Source organism: Pangasianodon hypophthalmus, chromosome 26, assembly GCF_027358585.1.
Source record: "Pangasianodon hypophthalmus isolate fPanHyp1 chromosome 26, fPanHyp1.pri, whole genome shotgun sequence".
Classification (NCBI taxonomy): domain Eukaryota; kingdom Metazoa; phylum Chordata; class Actinopteri; order Siluriformes; family Pangasiidae; genus Pangasianodon; species Pangasianodon hypophthalmus.
The window spans coordinates 18,182,176-18,196,653 of record NC_069735.1 but is presented as its reverse complement, the minus strand read 5'-3'; the positions used below and the strand labels follow the sequence as shown (position 1 = coordinate 18,196,653).

Below are 14,478 nucleotides of genomic sequence, written 5' to 3'. Positions count from 1 at the left end.
ATCTTATTCTCTCTCTCTCTCACACACACACACAGACACACACATGTATTTACATAAAATCCTGTAATGATTCTAAGAACTTAGAATAAGTTAGAATAAGAACCGTCAAATAATTGTGTGTAGGCATGTATTATTATTATTATTAATATTATTATTATTATTATTATTATTATTATTAATATTATTATTATTATTATTATTATTATTATTATTATTATTTCCCTGATGTTAGATTATGCCTGTAAAGTTTTCACTGTAGTGTTGAATGAGATTTATTATATTTTCCTTTAGGTAACAGATGCTGAGTCAGCACATTAGGGGGTCACTGGGGTTCTGAACAGAAACCAGATTAAACATTAAAAGTGCAACATTATAAAATCAGACTAAACATTAAAATGTAATCGCTCCCCTGAGCTTTTCAAAGAATTTCGACTTATCAGCTGAACCTCAGTCAGCGTCTGGACTTTGGATTTGTTGACCACTAAGAGCCTGTGGATCAAACTCTGAGTTACTGCAGTATAAACACACTGTAATAATCACATCACAGGTTTATTCATAATCAATGCGCTCGTTCTAATGCGTTATTGTTTCTATAGTAACTAATAAACAGCGTGTAATCCTTGTGAGGTTTTCTGTAAGGAGACGTTTATGTAACGTTTATGGAAGGAGTCTCCAGTGTCAGCGCTTTGTAACAGTCAGTGGGAAAGCTGTAACTTGAAGTTTTTCGACATCTTCAGGACAGAGGAGTTTTATTGAAAAGCTGCGTTTTGAAAAATGCGGACCATACGCGTGAAATTTTCTCAACATGACGAGCCAAAATATGGCTCCATTTTTTAAAAATCTTTCTTGTGTTGTAGCTCTGCCCTACGCCACCACCATTCCTGATCGTGTGACTGCTCGTCGAGGCGACTCTATGCGTGTGCAGTGCATCGCCCATGGCTCTCACCCAATCACCTACCGCTGGACACGTGTGGGCGGGGCTGCGATGTCTTCAGGGGCAAAGATCACCAAGGAAGGCGTGCTGACGATCGCTCAGCTCAAAGTGACTGACAGCGGGACGTACAAATGCATGGCCACCAATCACGTGGGCAACAGCGAGACGTTCGTCACCGTCACCGTCAGAGGTGAGGCAGGGGTACGTGCTGCGTTATTCAAGAACTGGGAATGCAAAAAAGTCCTCAAAATGTGTCTGAGATACATGTGGCGTTGATAAGAAAAAGGGAAAAAGGTGACAGGAACAGGTTTCTGGAACTTTCCTAGTGACTGTCACACTTTCTCCATGGCCACTTTCCACTCCTGTCTTTCAGTACACACCTGGAGCATAACTTTCTTTGTGAGCTGGTACGGCTTTATTTTCTAAACTACTGAAAAATGGAAGTTGAAGCTGTTTCTACAAAAAAAAACAAACCTAAAACTGTTTCCTTTAACATTTATTACTCGATCTTCTCCAATGTGAGTGTCGTCTAGGTAGCAAATTGGCTAGTTTTCAGGCTAATTAGTTGCTAACTGGTTAGCAAGCTGAGTTTTAATACTAGTTGTTGTAATAGTTGTCTGTAAGCCGCATCTTACTTGGAACACCACCCTCAGCTTCAGAGCAATAATACCTTTAAAGTTACAGGTTAGAAGGCCAGAAGCATGAACGATGGTAACAACCAGAGCCTCACTGTTTCTTCTCACCAAAATAGATGAAAATCCTGACTGCTTATAGCACTTACAGCTGTTAACTGCCCTGGTTCTAAAGAAACTGGATGTAAAAAAAAATACAAAGGAAATGGATTCATCAAGCATGTTCCTGTTGAGGGAAAAAAGTTTCCTGGTAAACACTTCCCAGCTCACGTGTTACACTCCCACGCCCTGAGGGAACATCCACGACATCGTGTTGCTTCTTGTTAGAATATTTTAATTAATTTGAACCATTTATAATAACCAAAACAATCATTTTTTTGGTTGGAAATTCGCCTACAGCCACTGTACGTGATGTTTGGGATCTTCTGTGAGACTTAACCCCTAAAGAAACACCACCGTTTCAGTTCCACTCCCTCCATCCAGCCCCTCACACATTAGGAAATGTAGCATGACTAAGCAGATTAAATGTGGTACATTATCACTGTGCAGCTGCTCAATTGGATTTAAAAAACTTTCAGCTTTCCCAAAACACCATGCTAATGCTAGCTCTGTCTCTGTCTCTGCTGAGGTCAGCGATTTGCTTCTAGCAGATTTAAAATCTGATGATCATTGGAAATGTACCATGTCGCTGGTGTAGTGAAGCTCAGGCTACGCTGAAGTGCAACAATGCTAAAGCAGTGAGGTTGTGTTGCTAGCATGCTAAAAACATTGCTAAGCGTTATATAGATGGCGCTGATCCGATTCTCAGGATCAGTATCGGGCCCGTTCCTGCAAAAACGGTGGATCAGACATGGGAGAAAATTATTTTCTCTGAAATTTGATCCAATCCAGTAACAAATATAACATTAACATGTTCTGTATTAGGATTATTTTATTATAGCTATATTTTATACTTTAATATTTTATATACTTTTAATATTTTATATTTATTTATATTTGTAATGTAAGTGATTTTTGTATGAAAGAGTTTAACTGAAGAAAACAACCTGCTGTTTTGTATGTAATGTTTTTAATCTACTTTTACTCTTGTATTTTTGTGATGTTGCAGTTAAAATATTATTTTAAAGTAGTTTTTAAAGAAAACTTGACTAAATATACTGTTCTGTGCAAAAGTCTTAGGCACATGTAAAGAAATGCTGTAGAGTAAAGACGCCTTCAAAAATAATGAAATTAAATGTTTCTACATTAAAAAATCCTATAAAGAGCAGTAAACAGTAATAAATGAATCTTGTATTAATATTATTATACAGTACTGTGCAAATGGCTTAGGCACATGCAAAGAAACAAAAGACTGAATATTGATAAAATAATGAAATTTCTACATAATAATGTATTTCTACATTTTAAAAAATCCTATAAAGAGCAGTAAACAGTAATAAATGAAACAAAGTCAGTGTTTAATGTGACGATCCTTCACTTTAAATAAATAAAGCAGTATCTGAGGTGCAGTGTGTGCAGTTTTATAAGGAAATGAGCTGGAAGTGTTACTGAGCATCTTGCAGAAGCAGCCACAGTTCTTCTGGAGACTTTGACTGTCGACTCGCTTCTTATTTCTGCAGCGAAACCCAGCAGCCTTCATTATGTTTTTATCTGAAAAGTGTCTCTTATGGAATCTGCTGCTTTCTTTACTGACATACAAACATTTTTCTGTAACATTGTTTGGAATCTAAAATGTTTTTTTACTGAATCAATAATGTAGAAGTCAGAAAATAAACATCAGTAACAAAGTTTGTACTAAAAAAAAAAAGGGGGGGGGGGGGGGGGGGGGGGGGGGGGGTGCCAAGACTTTTGCACAGTACTGTACATTGTTATCAAGTGTTTTAAGAGTTACAAGTTGTAATTACAGTAACAGTAATTCACTTTGTCTCTCTCTTTCTGTCCTAAAGCGTAAATGACTGATCTCCTCTGACGTCGATGACGTGAGCGCACGAGGACAGCAATAATCTCTGGATACAAATACAACAACACAGCGCACCAGCCTTTATAAATGACAGCATGTAATAACTTTTCTACTTTTACGATTTAATCCAAACAGCTTGTTCGTAACACGCATCAAACACGTCACAGAGTATTGGCTCGCTGTGTGTTTACGATCCGAGTTACACTTTAACATAGTAAACTGGCCAAACTGTAGAACATTCCGGCACTTTACACTCTTTAGTGTTTAATAAACACATAATAAATTTATCATATGGCCACATACTGACCTCACTGTGTGTTTATATTTCATTTTAAAACTCTCCTGGTTGTAACTTTAGCTGGTGTTTGCCATGCGCTGGAATGTAATCAACTCGAGTCTTATCTCACACCATTATAAACATTTCTGAACATTTCTGAACAATTTTCCAGCCAGTTCTTCATGAAGTAGCTACATGACCTAGCGCCTGAGTCTCTCCTTGTAGAAAGACGATGTTGAGTTATAATGAATCGGACCATTTCAGTATAAACTGCTGAGCTGTGATTTATGGTAGCTGCAGTTCAGATTGCTACCACTTGGGGGCGACAGGTGATCTTTCCCCCATAGTCTCTCAGTGAACATTACAGCATTAAACTCCTTAAAGTCTAACATGGTCAGTAATAATATAAACAATATCTAAAGTTACAATTTCACATTTCATTTTTGTCCAGAAATTTCTTTTAAATATATTATAAAGGATTTTGAATACTGTTATAATTGTATTTTATTAATTTATAGCTTCCAGTGTGTATTGACTCTGAGCTCTTTAGCGGGCTTTTATTTGACCTTAATGCGCATGTGTTAAAGGTGTGTAATGAACATCGCTGCTCTTTTTGAATACTTTAAACATTTCACTTTGAGTTTTGCAGGTTTTTAATGTGCAGTGAATCAAATTCATTACTGAATATCACTTATTTCACACTATAGAGTACTCATGATACTTCAGCCTAGTGTTCTTGCGTCAACACCACTAATAGGAAATCTTCACTGATAAAAGAGGAATAAAACACTTGGGGACGTGCAGTTATAGGAAAATAATCAATCCTGGGTGGTGTGATGAAGCAAAGTTACTGTTACCACCCCAGAGTTGATTAGTTTCCTATAACAGCACACTCCCAAGTATTTTATTCCTCTAATACCACAGCAATTTGCCAACAATTATTATTATTATTTTTTATTAAAGGACTACATGCCATATTTTTTTTATCTGTTTATAGTTACATTTAATGGAACATGTGGACCATCTGTGAAACAAGTTAGTTCCTGTTGTCACTTATGTTATAGCAGCTATAAACAGTCGATCCCTCACCAGTTCACAAAAAATCGCAGCTTGTCATGTTAGTGAGAAACCGCAAAGAAGCGTAAACTCTTCTGTCCTGAAGATGTCGGAAAACTTGAAGTTACAGCTTTACCTCTACCTCAAGACAGCGGTGTGTTATGGATTTACTACTACACACAGTATTTTGAGGAAAAAAAGACAACACTGGGTTCTGGTGAGATTTCAACAACTTTATACGAGAAAAGCACGTACACAGCGCTTTACAGTCTTGACTGTGACTTGAATGTTTTTGTTTCTACTCTAATGACAATTTCCTAATTATAAAATCCGTAACTTTGATGTATAAGCACAATCCAGGGTTTATAATCGGATTAGAAGGCCTCAGTGCGGTGAGGACTGTGGGAAATAGGACACATGTTCAGAGCAGCTTTATTGAAAGCACATTCAATAAATCCTCTCACATAAGTCCTCTCACACCCCCCTCTCCTTAACAACAGATCAGGTGAGGTATGAACTCGGGAAGATAAAGGCAAGGAAGGCTGTGCTGACCAGCTATGTGGGGTGGTCAGGTACATGTTTAATCTGTTTAATCTGAGCCTCAGCCTGGAGAAGGTCCCAATCCTGTGGAAAACTTCCTGTGTGGTTCCAGTACCAAAGACTACATACCCCAGGGAGCTGAACCACTTCAGACCTGTTGCCTTAACCTCCCACCTGATGAAGACCATGGAGAGGATCATCCTCTGTCACCTCCGTTCCTTAGTGAGCACATTGCTCGACCCACTGCAGTTTGCATATCGGCCTGGCATCGGTGTGGACCACGCAGTGATCTACCTGCTCCACCAGGCACTGACTCACCTGGAGACCACCGGGAGCACTGCGAGAGTCATATTATTTGACTTCTCCAGTGCTTTCAACACGATACAGCCAGCACTGCTGCGTGGGAAACTGGAGCGGTCGGGGGTGGATGATCACCTGGCTGCATGGACAATCGACTACCTCACCAACAGGCCACAGTATGTAACTGTGTGTCTGAGGTGGTAGTCTGCAACACCGGGGCTCCACAGGGCACAGTGCTGTCCCCGTTCCTTTTCACACTGTACACCTCGGACTTCAGTTATAACACCAACACCTGCCACCTCCAAAAGTTCTCAGATGATACAGCCATTGTTGGACGTGTATCTGATGGGAATGAACAGGAATACAGGGACGTCATCAAGGACTTTGTTGACTGGTGTGAGTGTACCCACTTGCACTTGAACAGCAGTAAGACGAAGGAGATGGTGATTGACTTCTAGAGAAGGAGAACACAGCACCACATACCAGTGACCATCCAGGGCTTGGACATTGAGTTGGTGGATAGGTTCAAGTACCTAGGTGTCCACCTAAACAATAGACTGGACTGGCTGGATAACACTGATGCTCTGTACAAGAAGGGCCAGAGTTGCCTCCACCTGCTGAGGAGACTAGGGTCCTTTGGAGTGTGCAGGACATTATTTAGGACATTTTACGACACTGTGGTGGCCTCCGCAATTCTGTATGCTGTAGTCTGCTGGGTGGGAGGCAGTGCAGAGCGGGACAGGAAGAGACTGAACAAGCTGGTTAGGAGAGCCAGCTCTGTCCTGGGCTGCCCACTGGACTCTGTGGAGGTGGTGGGTGAGAGGAGGATGTTAGCCAAGCTGACATCTGTTATGAACAACACCTCTCACCCCCTGTATGGGACTGTGGAGACCCTGTGTAGCTCTATCAGCAGCAGACTGCTACACTCCCAGCGCTACCGCAGGTCATTCATACCAGTGACTGTCAGACTTTACAACACCGCATTACAGTGATGTGCAAATGTGCAATATTTTATAAGTTTATATAATTTTATTTCTTTTATTATTCCTAAGGTGTATATAATTACAGTTTTTTTTCCTTTCTTCCTATCGTTAGTCTTTAATACCTGCACTTTAACTGTCTGTGAGCTGCTGTGATAAGTGAATTTCTCCACTGTGGGATCAAGGAAGTTTATTTTATCTTATTCCAGGAAACAGTCCAAAGGTCAGGGCTCGGCTAACAGGCAACTGGAGGAGAGGCTAAACTCAGCAAACTGTATAAACATGCAAAGGTCGATTCCAAGCATAAATATAATGTAATGCAATATTGCAAACAATAATCTTATATATTGCTAGCTAGCCACTAAAGGCAAATAAATCTGGGTTGCTGTGATATATATATATACATATTGATACACACACACACACACACACACATATATATATATATATATTAACTGCTATTAAAGATAAAATAAAACAAATAGATTTCAAGAGCATGCTATACATTACCCAGAAGGCATTGAGGCATGGAGATCTGATACAGGTTTATTTTAACTAATGAAAAATGGAGAGCTATACAAAATTCTTAAGTGTTGCTTTTTAAGTTGGGTCCCATCCATCTGTATATACAGCAGCCTAGCTATAAGAGAGCTAGTTAGTTAGCAAATCAATTAGTTATCAGCCTACTATCAGCTACTTAACAATACATTTAGGTGGTAGCTGTTTATTTGTACACTTTGTTCTGCAAAGTGCTGCGTTTCTGAGTGAAATGGCAGGAATTTGGTTTTATCCATCAGGATTCAACTGGCTTGTGAAAACACAAATGGAGATGCTAGCCTGAAGTCGATTGTGGAAGACTAGCAGTGGATGAAATCCTGGTAATGCAGGAAATGGAGACTTGAAAATGAAAGGAATTTGTCCCAGGAGTACAGACATATTTTTTAGCCAGCCAGTAATGGAGGTGCTGACTCCACGGCTAAGGCCAGCGTCCAGGACACTGGGGATGCTTGGAGGAAGAAGGTGGAGTACCAGTAAAAGTTTAACATCATTAAGAGAAAGTGATAAAGAAGGTTGTTCAGCAGTGAACCTGCTAATTGAACCTGCAACAGCTAAATAAATGGATTTTGTGTAAACATGATTGTTGTTTCTGTGACACAGTGAGCACATCTTTGGCTCCTGCTGTCCATCATGCCACAGGTACAAACAGAAAACTAGACTTTTACCCACTCCAAGTTATGAGGGAGCAGGAACACTGTTCCAGATCATTCCGGCTTACTTTAAGCCCTAATTATAAGAGGGTTAAACTAATTTTAAGAGCATGTAAAATGCCCCATGATTGGAAAATGTGCATGTGCACCTAAAAAATGACTATTGTTTCTTCAAACTGTATTGAGAACTGAACTGAAACACTTTGTATTTACTGTGTAAATGCACACCATCATTCCTCATATTGTGTTACAGTGCAGCGCTATTTAACAGTTTAAATATCCTGAGACCTTTAAACTCAGACTAACGGACTGTAGTTTAGGAGAAGTTTATTGCACTATGACTCCATACTTCCTTCTTGTGCCAAGACTCAGATAACAGCGTGAATTGACAGAGGTCCAAGACATTCCTTCTCACCCTTTTATTGTTTGATAGACACGACATTGTCCTACAATAACGCTTCATAATCTGTACAAACCGTCTGAGGCAGCAAGCTCGATTTTCAGAAGCTGAATGGAAAAAAAGCGAGTGTGAGTCATGTAGTTTGGAGCTGTGTTTACTCCCAAGGGGTCTTGGGAACTTCCTGAGAAGTTGAGCATGAGCGACACAAAGGAATCTCCTCTGAGCGATTTCCCCCAGGGGTCAAACTAAATTTGCTGCCATTTATCTCCATCTTCATGGAAAAGGGAGTTTGACCGATCAGGGAAGATTCCCTTCTGAGGAACGTGACCCGCGCCCACACACTGGAGCAAGCGGAAATGAAGTAGATGGCAACACAAAAGAATGTTTATCTGCTTTATTGGGTCGATACCACAGCTCTGCTGAATGCTTGATTCTGATTGGTCAGAAGGTGTTCATTAATTTTCTATAACAGCAGCTCTGACAGTAGTGTAGCTGCAAATCACAGGTTTATATTAATGCACTCGTTCTAATACGCTATGGTTTCTATAGTAACAGCTCATTCACAGGAACTTGAACAGCGAACGCTCCACATAAACAGGTTAAAAACCGTGTAATCGCTGATATGCTGAAGTTTTCTGTTTTTTGGAAGGAGTCTCCAGTGTCAGCACGTTGTAACAGTCAGAGATGAAGCTGTAGCTTTAAGTTTACACTGAGTTTACATTTCTTTGCACTTTCTCGTTAACTTGACAAGCTGCGTTTTTCTTGTCTTATTAAATTCAAGATAGAGAGTAGATAGGTCTTCTTTAATTAAAAAAAAAATGTTGGTAAATTGTGGTGTAAAAGTTATTAAACACTTGGGATGCGCTTTTATAGAAAAAAATAATACAGGCTGAAGTGAAGCAGAGCTGCGGTTATTGCTTATTAATAGACGTTTCAAATTTATCCATAATTTTGTCTCGTCTAGAGAGCAAAATGTCCGACTGGTGAACTGTGGTCCGGATAAACAGATCTGATAAAATAAATTGTTCTTGATCGGGTACTGTATATTCTCTCTCTCTCTCTCTCTCTCTCTCTTTCACACACACACACACACACACGTATGGTAGTGCAAAAGTGACTTATTTCATTGTTTAGTCTCAGATCGCAGTTCTCTTCAGTATGGTGGGAATATGTACTGTATGTGTGTGTGAGTGTATGTGTGTGTGTGTGTGTGCTGAGATCAATGTAAATAAAGCTGTTTAGATTGAGGGGGGCCTTCACCATCTCTCTCTCCCTTTCTTCCTGACCCACACCACCTGTGTTTGGACGTGTGTGTATGAGTGTGTTGTAAGCATTAGCAAATGTTAGCAAATGTTTATGTTCAGCAATATATGAATACTGGCAAATAAGGAGAGAGAGAGAGAATGAGGGAGAGAGAGAACGAGGGAGACAGAGAGTTTGCAACAGTCTAAAATTCGCAACAGTCAGTGGTTTCACATTTCAAAGACTTGTGATGTGAATAAAAATGAAACTTTGCCTCGAGTTTGACTTGATGTTGACTGATAACACAACTTCAGCTTCAGCTATAACGCAAAAGATTGCAGAATGTCAGAGCACTAATTTGAAAGTTTCCTCTTTCTCACTGTAATATCTTTAGCCTCACTAACTAACTGCACCAACATGAAGGACTTTTTTTTTTAATTTAAAATATATATGTTAAGTACAAATTTCTTCAGACTTTGGTTTTAGAGACTAGCAGTAGTGTGTGTTTCCTCTCCTGTATGTGTTTGTGTGTGTGTGTGTGTATGTGTTTGTGTGTGTGTGTTGTACAACACTCACTTCTTTTCTGTTATCTCTGTGGTAAGTCTTTTGTTCTCTCCGTGAGACAGAGGTCTGATAAATCAGTCTAAACACTTCAGCTAGCCTGCGTATGATCTTATCACATTACTCTACTAAATCAGGCTCGACTAAACACAGAGTGTGTCTCGCCAGGGGAATGTTGAAAGAGACAGTAAAGAGACAGGAAGTGGTCTTAATGTAAAAAACTCAGCTTTAATCATCACTCGACTAAATACACTCGACCTGAGCTAACAGAGATTCACCTTCTAGTGCAATAAATTTGCTATGTTTTCTTTGTCCTGTATGCTTCCAGTCAAATATTTTAGCATTTTTGTTTAATGACTTAATTTTAAATCTTATAAAACTTTCAAAAATGAACCATAAATTAGCTGTAAATGAAGGGAGAAATATTAGAAATGACTTTGATTGATTGAAACAGTCTAGATTTAATCTAATTGGAAAAGGCGAAACTATTCATCACTCTAATTCAGAGCTTTAGTCAGTAAATATTTATGATTTACAGTTAATACCAAGACCGTCTTTTATCCATAAGCTTCACGGCTTTACACTCTGAGTGTGCCTGACTTTTCTTAAATCACCATACAGGCATTAGGATTTGAGCGAGTAATAAGTTCAACACAGATTCAGCTGTCTTTCACAATTCTTTTAATAGTGATAAGAAACTCCTGCGGTGCAAAAACTTTTGACTATATAAATAGTGAATAGTTACTACACTTTACTGTGAAGCACTTAAAATGTTAGTACACTGTCCAGAATTTTCCACATACTGCAAAGACCAGTAGATTCTCTATGTCGTGGGTTACTTACACTATTCATTTTAGTTTTTTATTTATTTATTTATTTTTACATTACAGTGTTTTGAATTTTGGATTCTGATTAGTCAGAAGATGTTGATTAAATTTCTATAACAGTATTGTGTGTGTGTAAAAATGTTTGTATTTTTGGTTTTACTATCAATTTACTATTGATCAGCCATAACATTAAAACCACCTGCCTAATATTGTATAGGTCCCCAATGTGCCACCAAAACAGCTCTGACCCATTAAGGCATGGACTCCACACGGCCTCTGAAGGTGTGTGTGGTATCTGGCACCAAGACGTTAGCAGCAGATCCTTTAAGTCCTGTAAGTTGTGAGATGGAGCCTCCATGGATCAGACTTGTTTGTCCAGCACGTCCCACAGATGCTCGATCAGATTGAGATCTGGGAAATTTGGAGGCGACATCAACTCCTTGAACTCTTTGTCATGTTCCTCAAACCATTCCTGAACAATTTTTGCAGTGTGGCAGGGAGCATCATCCTGCTGAAAGAGGCCACTGCCATTAGGGAACACCGTTGCCATGAAGGGCTGTACTTGTTCTGCAACAATGTTTGAGTAGGTGGTACGTGTCAAAGTAACATCCACATGAAGGCCAGGACCCGAGGTTTCCCAGCAGAACATTGCCCAGAGCATCACACTGCCTCCACCAGCTCGCCTTCTTCCCATAGTGCATTCTGGTGCCATCTCTTCCCCAGGTAAGTAATGCACATGCGCCCGGCCATTCACATGATGTAAAAGAAAACGTGATTCATCAGACCAGGCCACCTTCTTCTATTGACTAGTGGTCCAGTTCTGATGCCCATTGTAGGAGCTTTCGGCAGTGGACAGGGTCAGCATGGGCTCTCTGACCGCTCTGCAGCTATGCAGCTCCATAAACAGCAAACTGCGCTACACTGTGTGTTCTGACTCCTTTCTATCAGAGCCAGCATTAACTTTATCAGCAGTTTGTGCTACAGTAGCTCTTCTGTGGGATCAGACAGGCCTTCAGTCCCCACGCGCATCAGTGAGCCTTGGGAGCCCATGACCCTGTCGCTGGTTCACCGGTTGTCCTTCCTTGGACCACTTTTGGTAGGTACTAACCACTGCATACCAGGAACACCCCACAAGACCTGCTGCTTTAGAGACGCTCTGACTCAGTCGTCTAGTCATCACAATTTGGCCCTTGTCAAAGTCGCTCAGATCCTTATGCTTGCCCATTTTTCCTGCTTCCAACACATCAACTTCGAGAACTGACTGTTCACTTGCTGCCTAATATATCCCACCCCTTGATAAGTGCCATTCTAATGAGATAATCAACGTTATTCACTTCACTTGTCAATGGAGTTTATGTTATGGCTGATCGGTGTATAATGTACATTGCATTGTTTCTAAATAAATAAAAACTTCTACATGTTGGCATATTGCTGTGAGGTATAAGAGGAATAAAGACTGTAGAATTTCAAAAACACAGTAAATATGTGCAGATTTTTATTCTGGTTGTCATCAGGTCTAAATAAATTCAACAATAAATCACATTTCTTAACCATAAAGTATAGATAAAATAGTTTTACAAGAAAAGAAGTAATGTATGAACACAGCAGAAAAAAACGAATTAAATAAAATGATTGAAACTAGAGTTAGTGTGAGTTAAAGTAAATGATTTTTAATAATGATAAGGATGTTATTTATGAATTTTAGTTTTAGTTGAAATAAATAGTAACATTTAAACAGTCATATCCCATCAACCCTTCAGGCCAGGAAATGGGAACCAATGGAAAGAAATGAAAGAGTTTCCTAAAGGAAGTAAAAGGCGGAGTTTATCCCACTAACTTCCACCTGGACAAACAGATAAGCCCGACATCAAAGAGGCCAAAGTGGGAAAAAAAAAGGCTTAACTACAGAAACCCATTCAGTCTGATTAATCTCCAGATGTTTATTGGATTATAAATTATATAATATTATATAAATACATATTTATATCTATTATTACTGTTATGTCTGGGAATTATTTTGCTTTTCATTGTTTGAATGTATACTGACTTTTTTCTTATTTATTACACTTCATGTTCTATATACAAGTATTCATAACTGGAATACTTTCTTTTATTGCCCAGTCTTCTGTTTAAAGTAGTTTTCGAGCTGCATTCCATGCATATTATTATTATTATTATGAATACAGATGCAAAGCGTTCCCAGGATGCGGGAGGTTTCATGGAGAAATGGCTTTGTTTTGTTCCCAGAAGACTGTTTTCCTCTTCGTGGCTCCAGGAAGACATAACAGCCGACGGGAAAGTGTGAGTCTAAATCAACACACCTTTTTTTGAGTACAGTAAGGCTGAATGCACTACTGAGTACTGACTTTACATTTAATCATGTGAGGATTATATATATATATATATATATATATATATATATATATATATATATATATATATGTTTTCACTTTCTTATCACTAGGATGGATTATTTTCACTATTATTTTAACTGCTTTTACTGTTTTTTTTTACTTGCTGGGTGGTGGGAATTGGCAAGTCACCAAATTGGGGAGAAAATGGGATTATTTATTTATTTATTTATTTAGACTTTATTTCCTTCTTTGCTCATTATGTTTATTTGTCATTTTCGGTTTGTATGATCACTTTTTATCTTTTTTTTTTTTAATCAGCTATCAAAAATAATGTAATATACTCAGTTTTTCTAACAGGATTCCATCGTTCTTCATTAATACACATCCCCGTGTGTTTCTGTTGAGTTGGTGGTGGTGGGACAGATAACACAAAACACATCACAGGCCCCTACATGCGCACACAGACATACCATCAGGTAAACATACACAAACAGACACAACAACGTAAATAAACGAAATAGTCAAAACAGTGGGGGGATTTCCTGTGATTTAATAAACACTACAAGCAAAAAAAAATGAGACACATAAGTGCGTCAACTCTGACAATGAGTTACTGAGGTTGAGGTTAGAGTTACTGAGGTTGAGGTTAGAGTTACTGATGTTCAGGTTAGAGTTAGTGAGGTTGAGGTTAGAGTTACTGATGTTCAGGTTAGAGTTACTGAGGTTGAGGTTAGAGTTACTGAGGTTGAGGTTAGAGTTACTGAGGTTGAGGTTAGGGTTACTGATGTTCAGGTTAGAGTTACTGAGGTTGAGGTTAGAGTTACTGAGGTTGAAGTTAGAGTTACTGATGTTGAGGTTAGGGTTACTGAGGTTGAGGTTAGAGTTACTGAGGTTGAGGTTAGAGTTACTGAGGTTGAGGTTAGGGTTACTGAGGTTGAGGTTAGAGTTACTGAGGTTGAGGTTAGAGTTACTGAGGTTGAGGTTAGAGTTACTGAAGTTCAGGTTAGAGTTACTGAGGTTGAGGTTAGAGTTACTGATGTTGAGGTTAGGGTTACTGATGTTCAGGTTAGAGTTACTGAGGTTGAGGTTAGAGTTACTGAAGTTCAGGTTAGAGTTACTGAGGTTGAGGTTAGAGTTACTGATGTTGAGGTTAGGGTTACTGAGGTTGAGGTTAGAGTTACTGAGGTTGAGGTTAGGGTTACTGAAG

At 39.1% G+C, this 14,478-nt stretch overlaps 1 protein-coding gene across 2 annotated transcripts in view; it reads left to right on the top strand.

Annotated features, from left to right (window-relative positions):
* The window catches only part of LOC113526629 (basement membrane-specific heparan sulfate proteoglycan core protein), a 17,198-nt gene extending 13,372 nt beyond the window's left edge, over nucleotides 1-3,826 (top strand). Inside the window, exons 8-9 of one of the 2 annotated variants that reach the window (XM_034300117.2) lie at nucleotides 858-1,135; nucleotides 3,513-3,826. In XM_034300117.2, the coding sequence (XP_034156008.2) occupies nucleotides 858-1,135; nucleotides 3,513-3,521 (287 nt within the window). In that variant the 3' untranslated portion in view covers nucleotides 3,522-3,826. The remainder of the gene's footprint in view (nucleotides 1-857; nucleotides 1,136-3,512) is intronic. The other variant, XM_034300118.2, reaches the window with a different exon arrangement.
* Nucleotides 3,827-14,478: the final 10,652 nt, after the last annotated feature.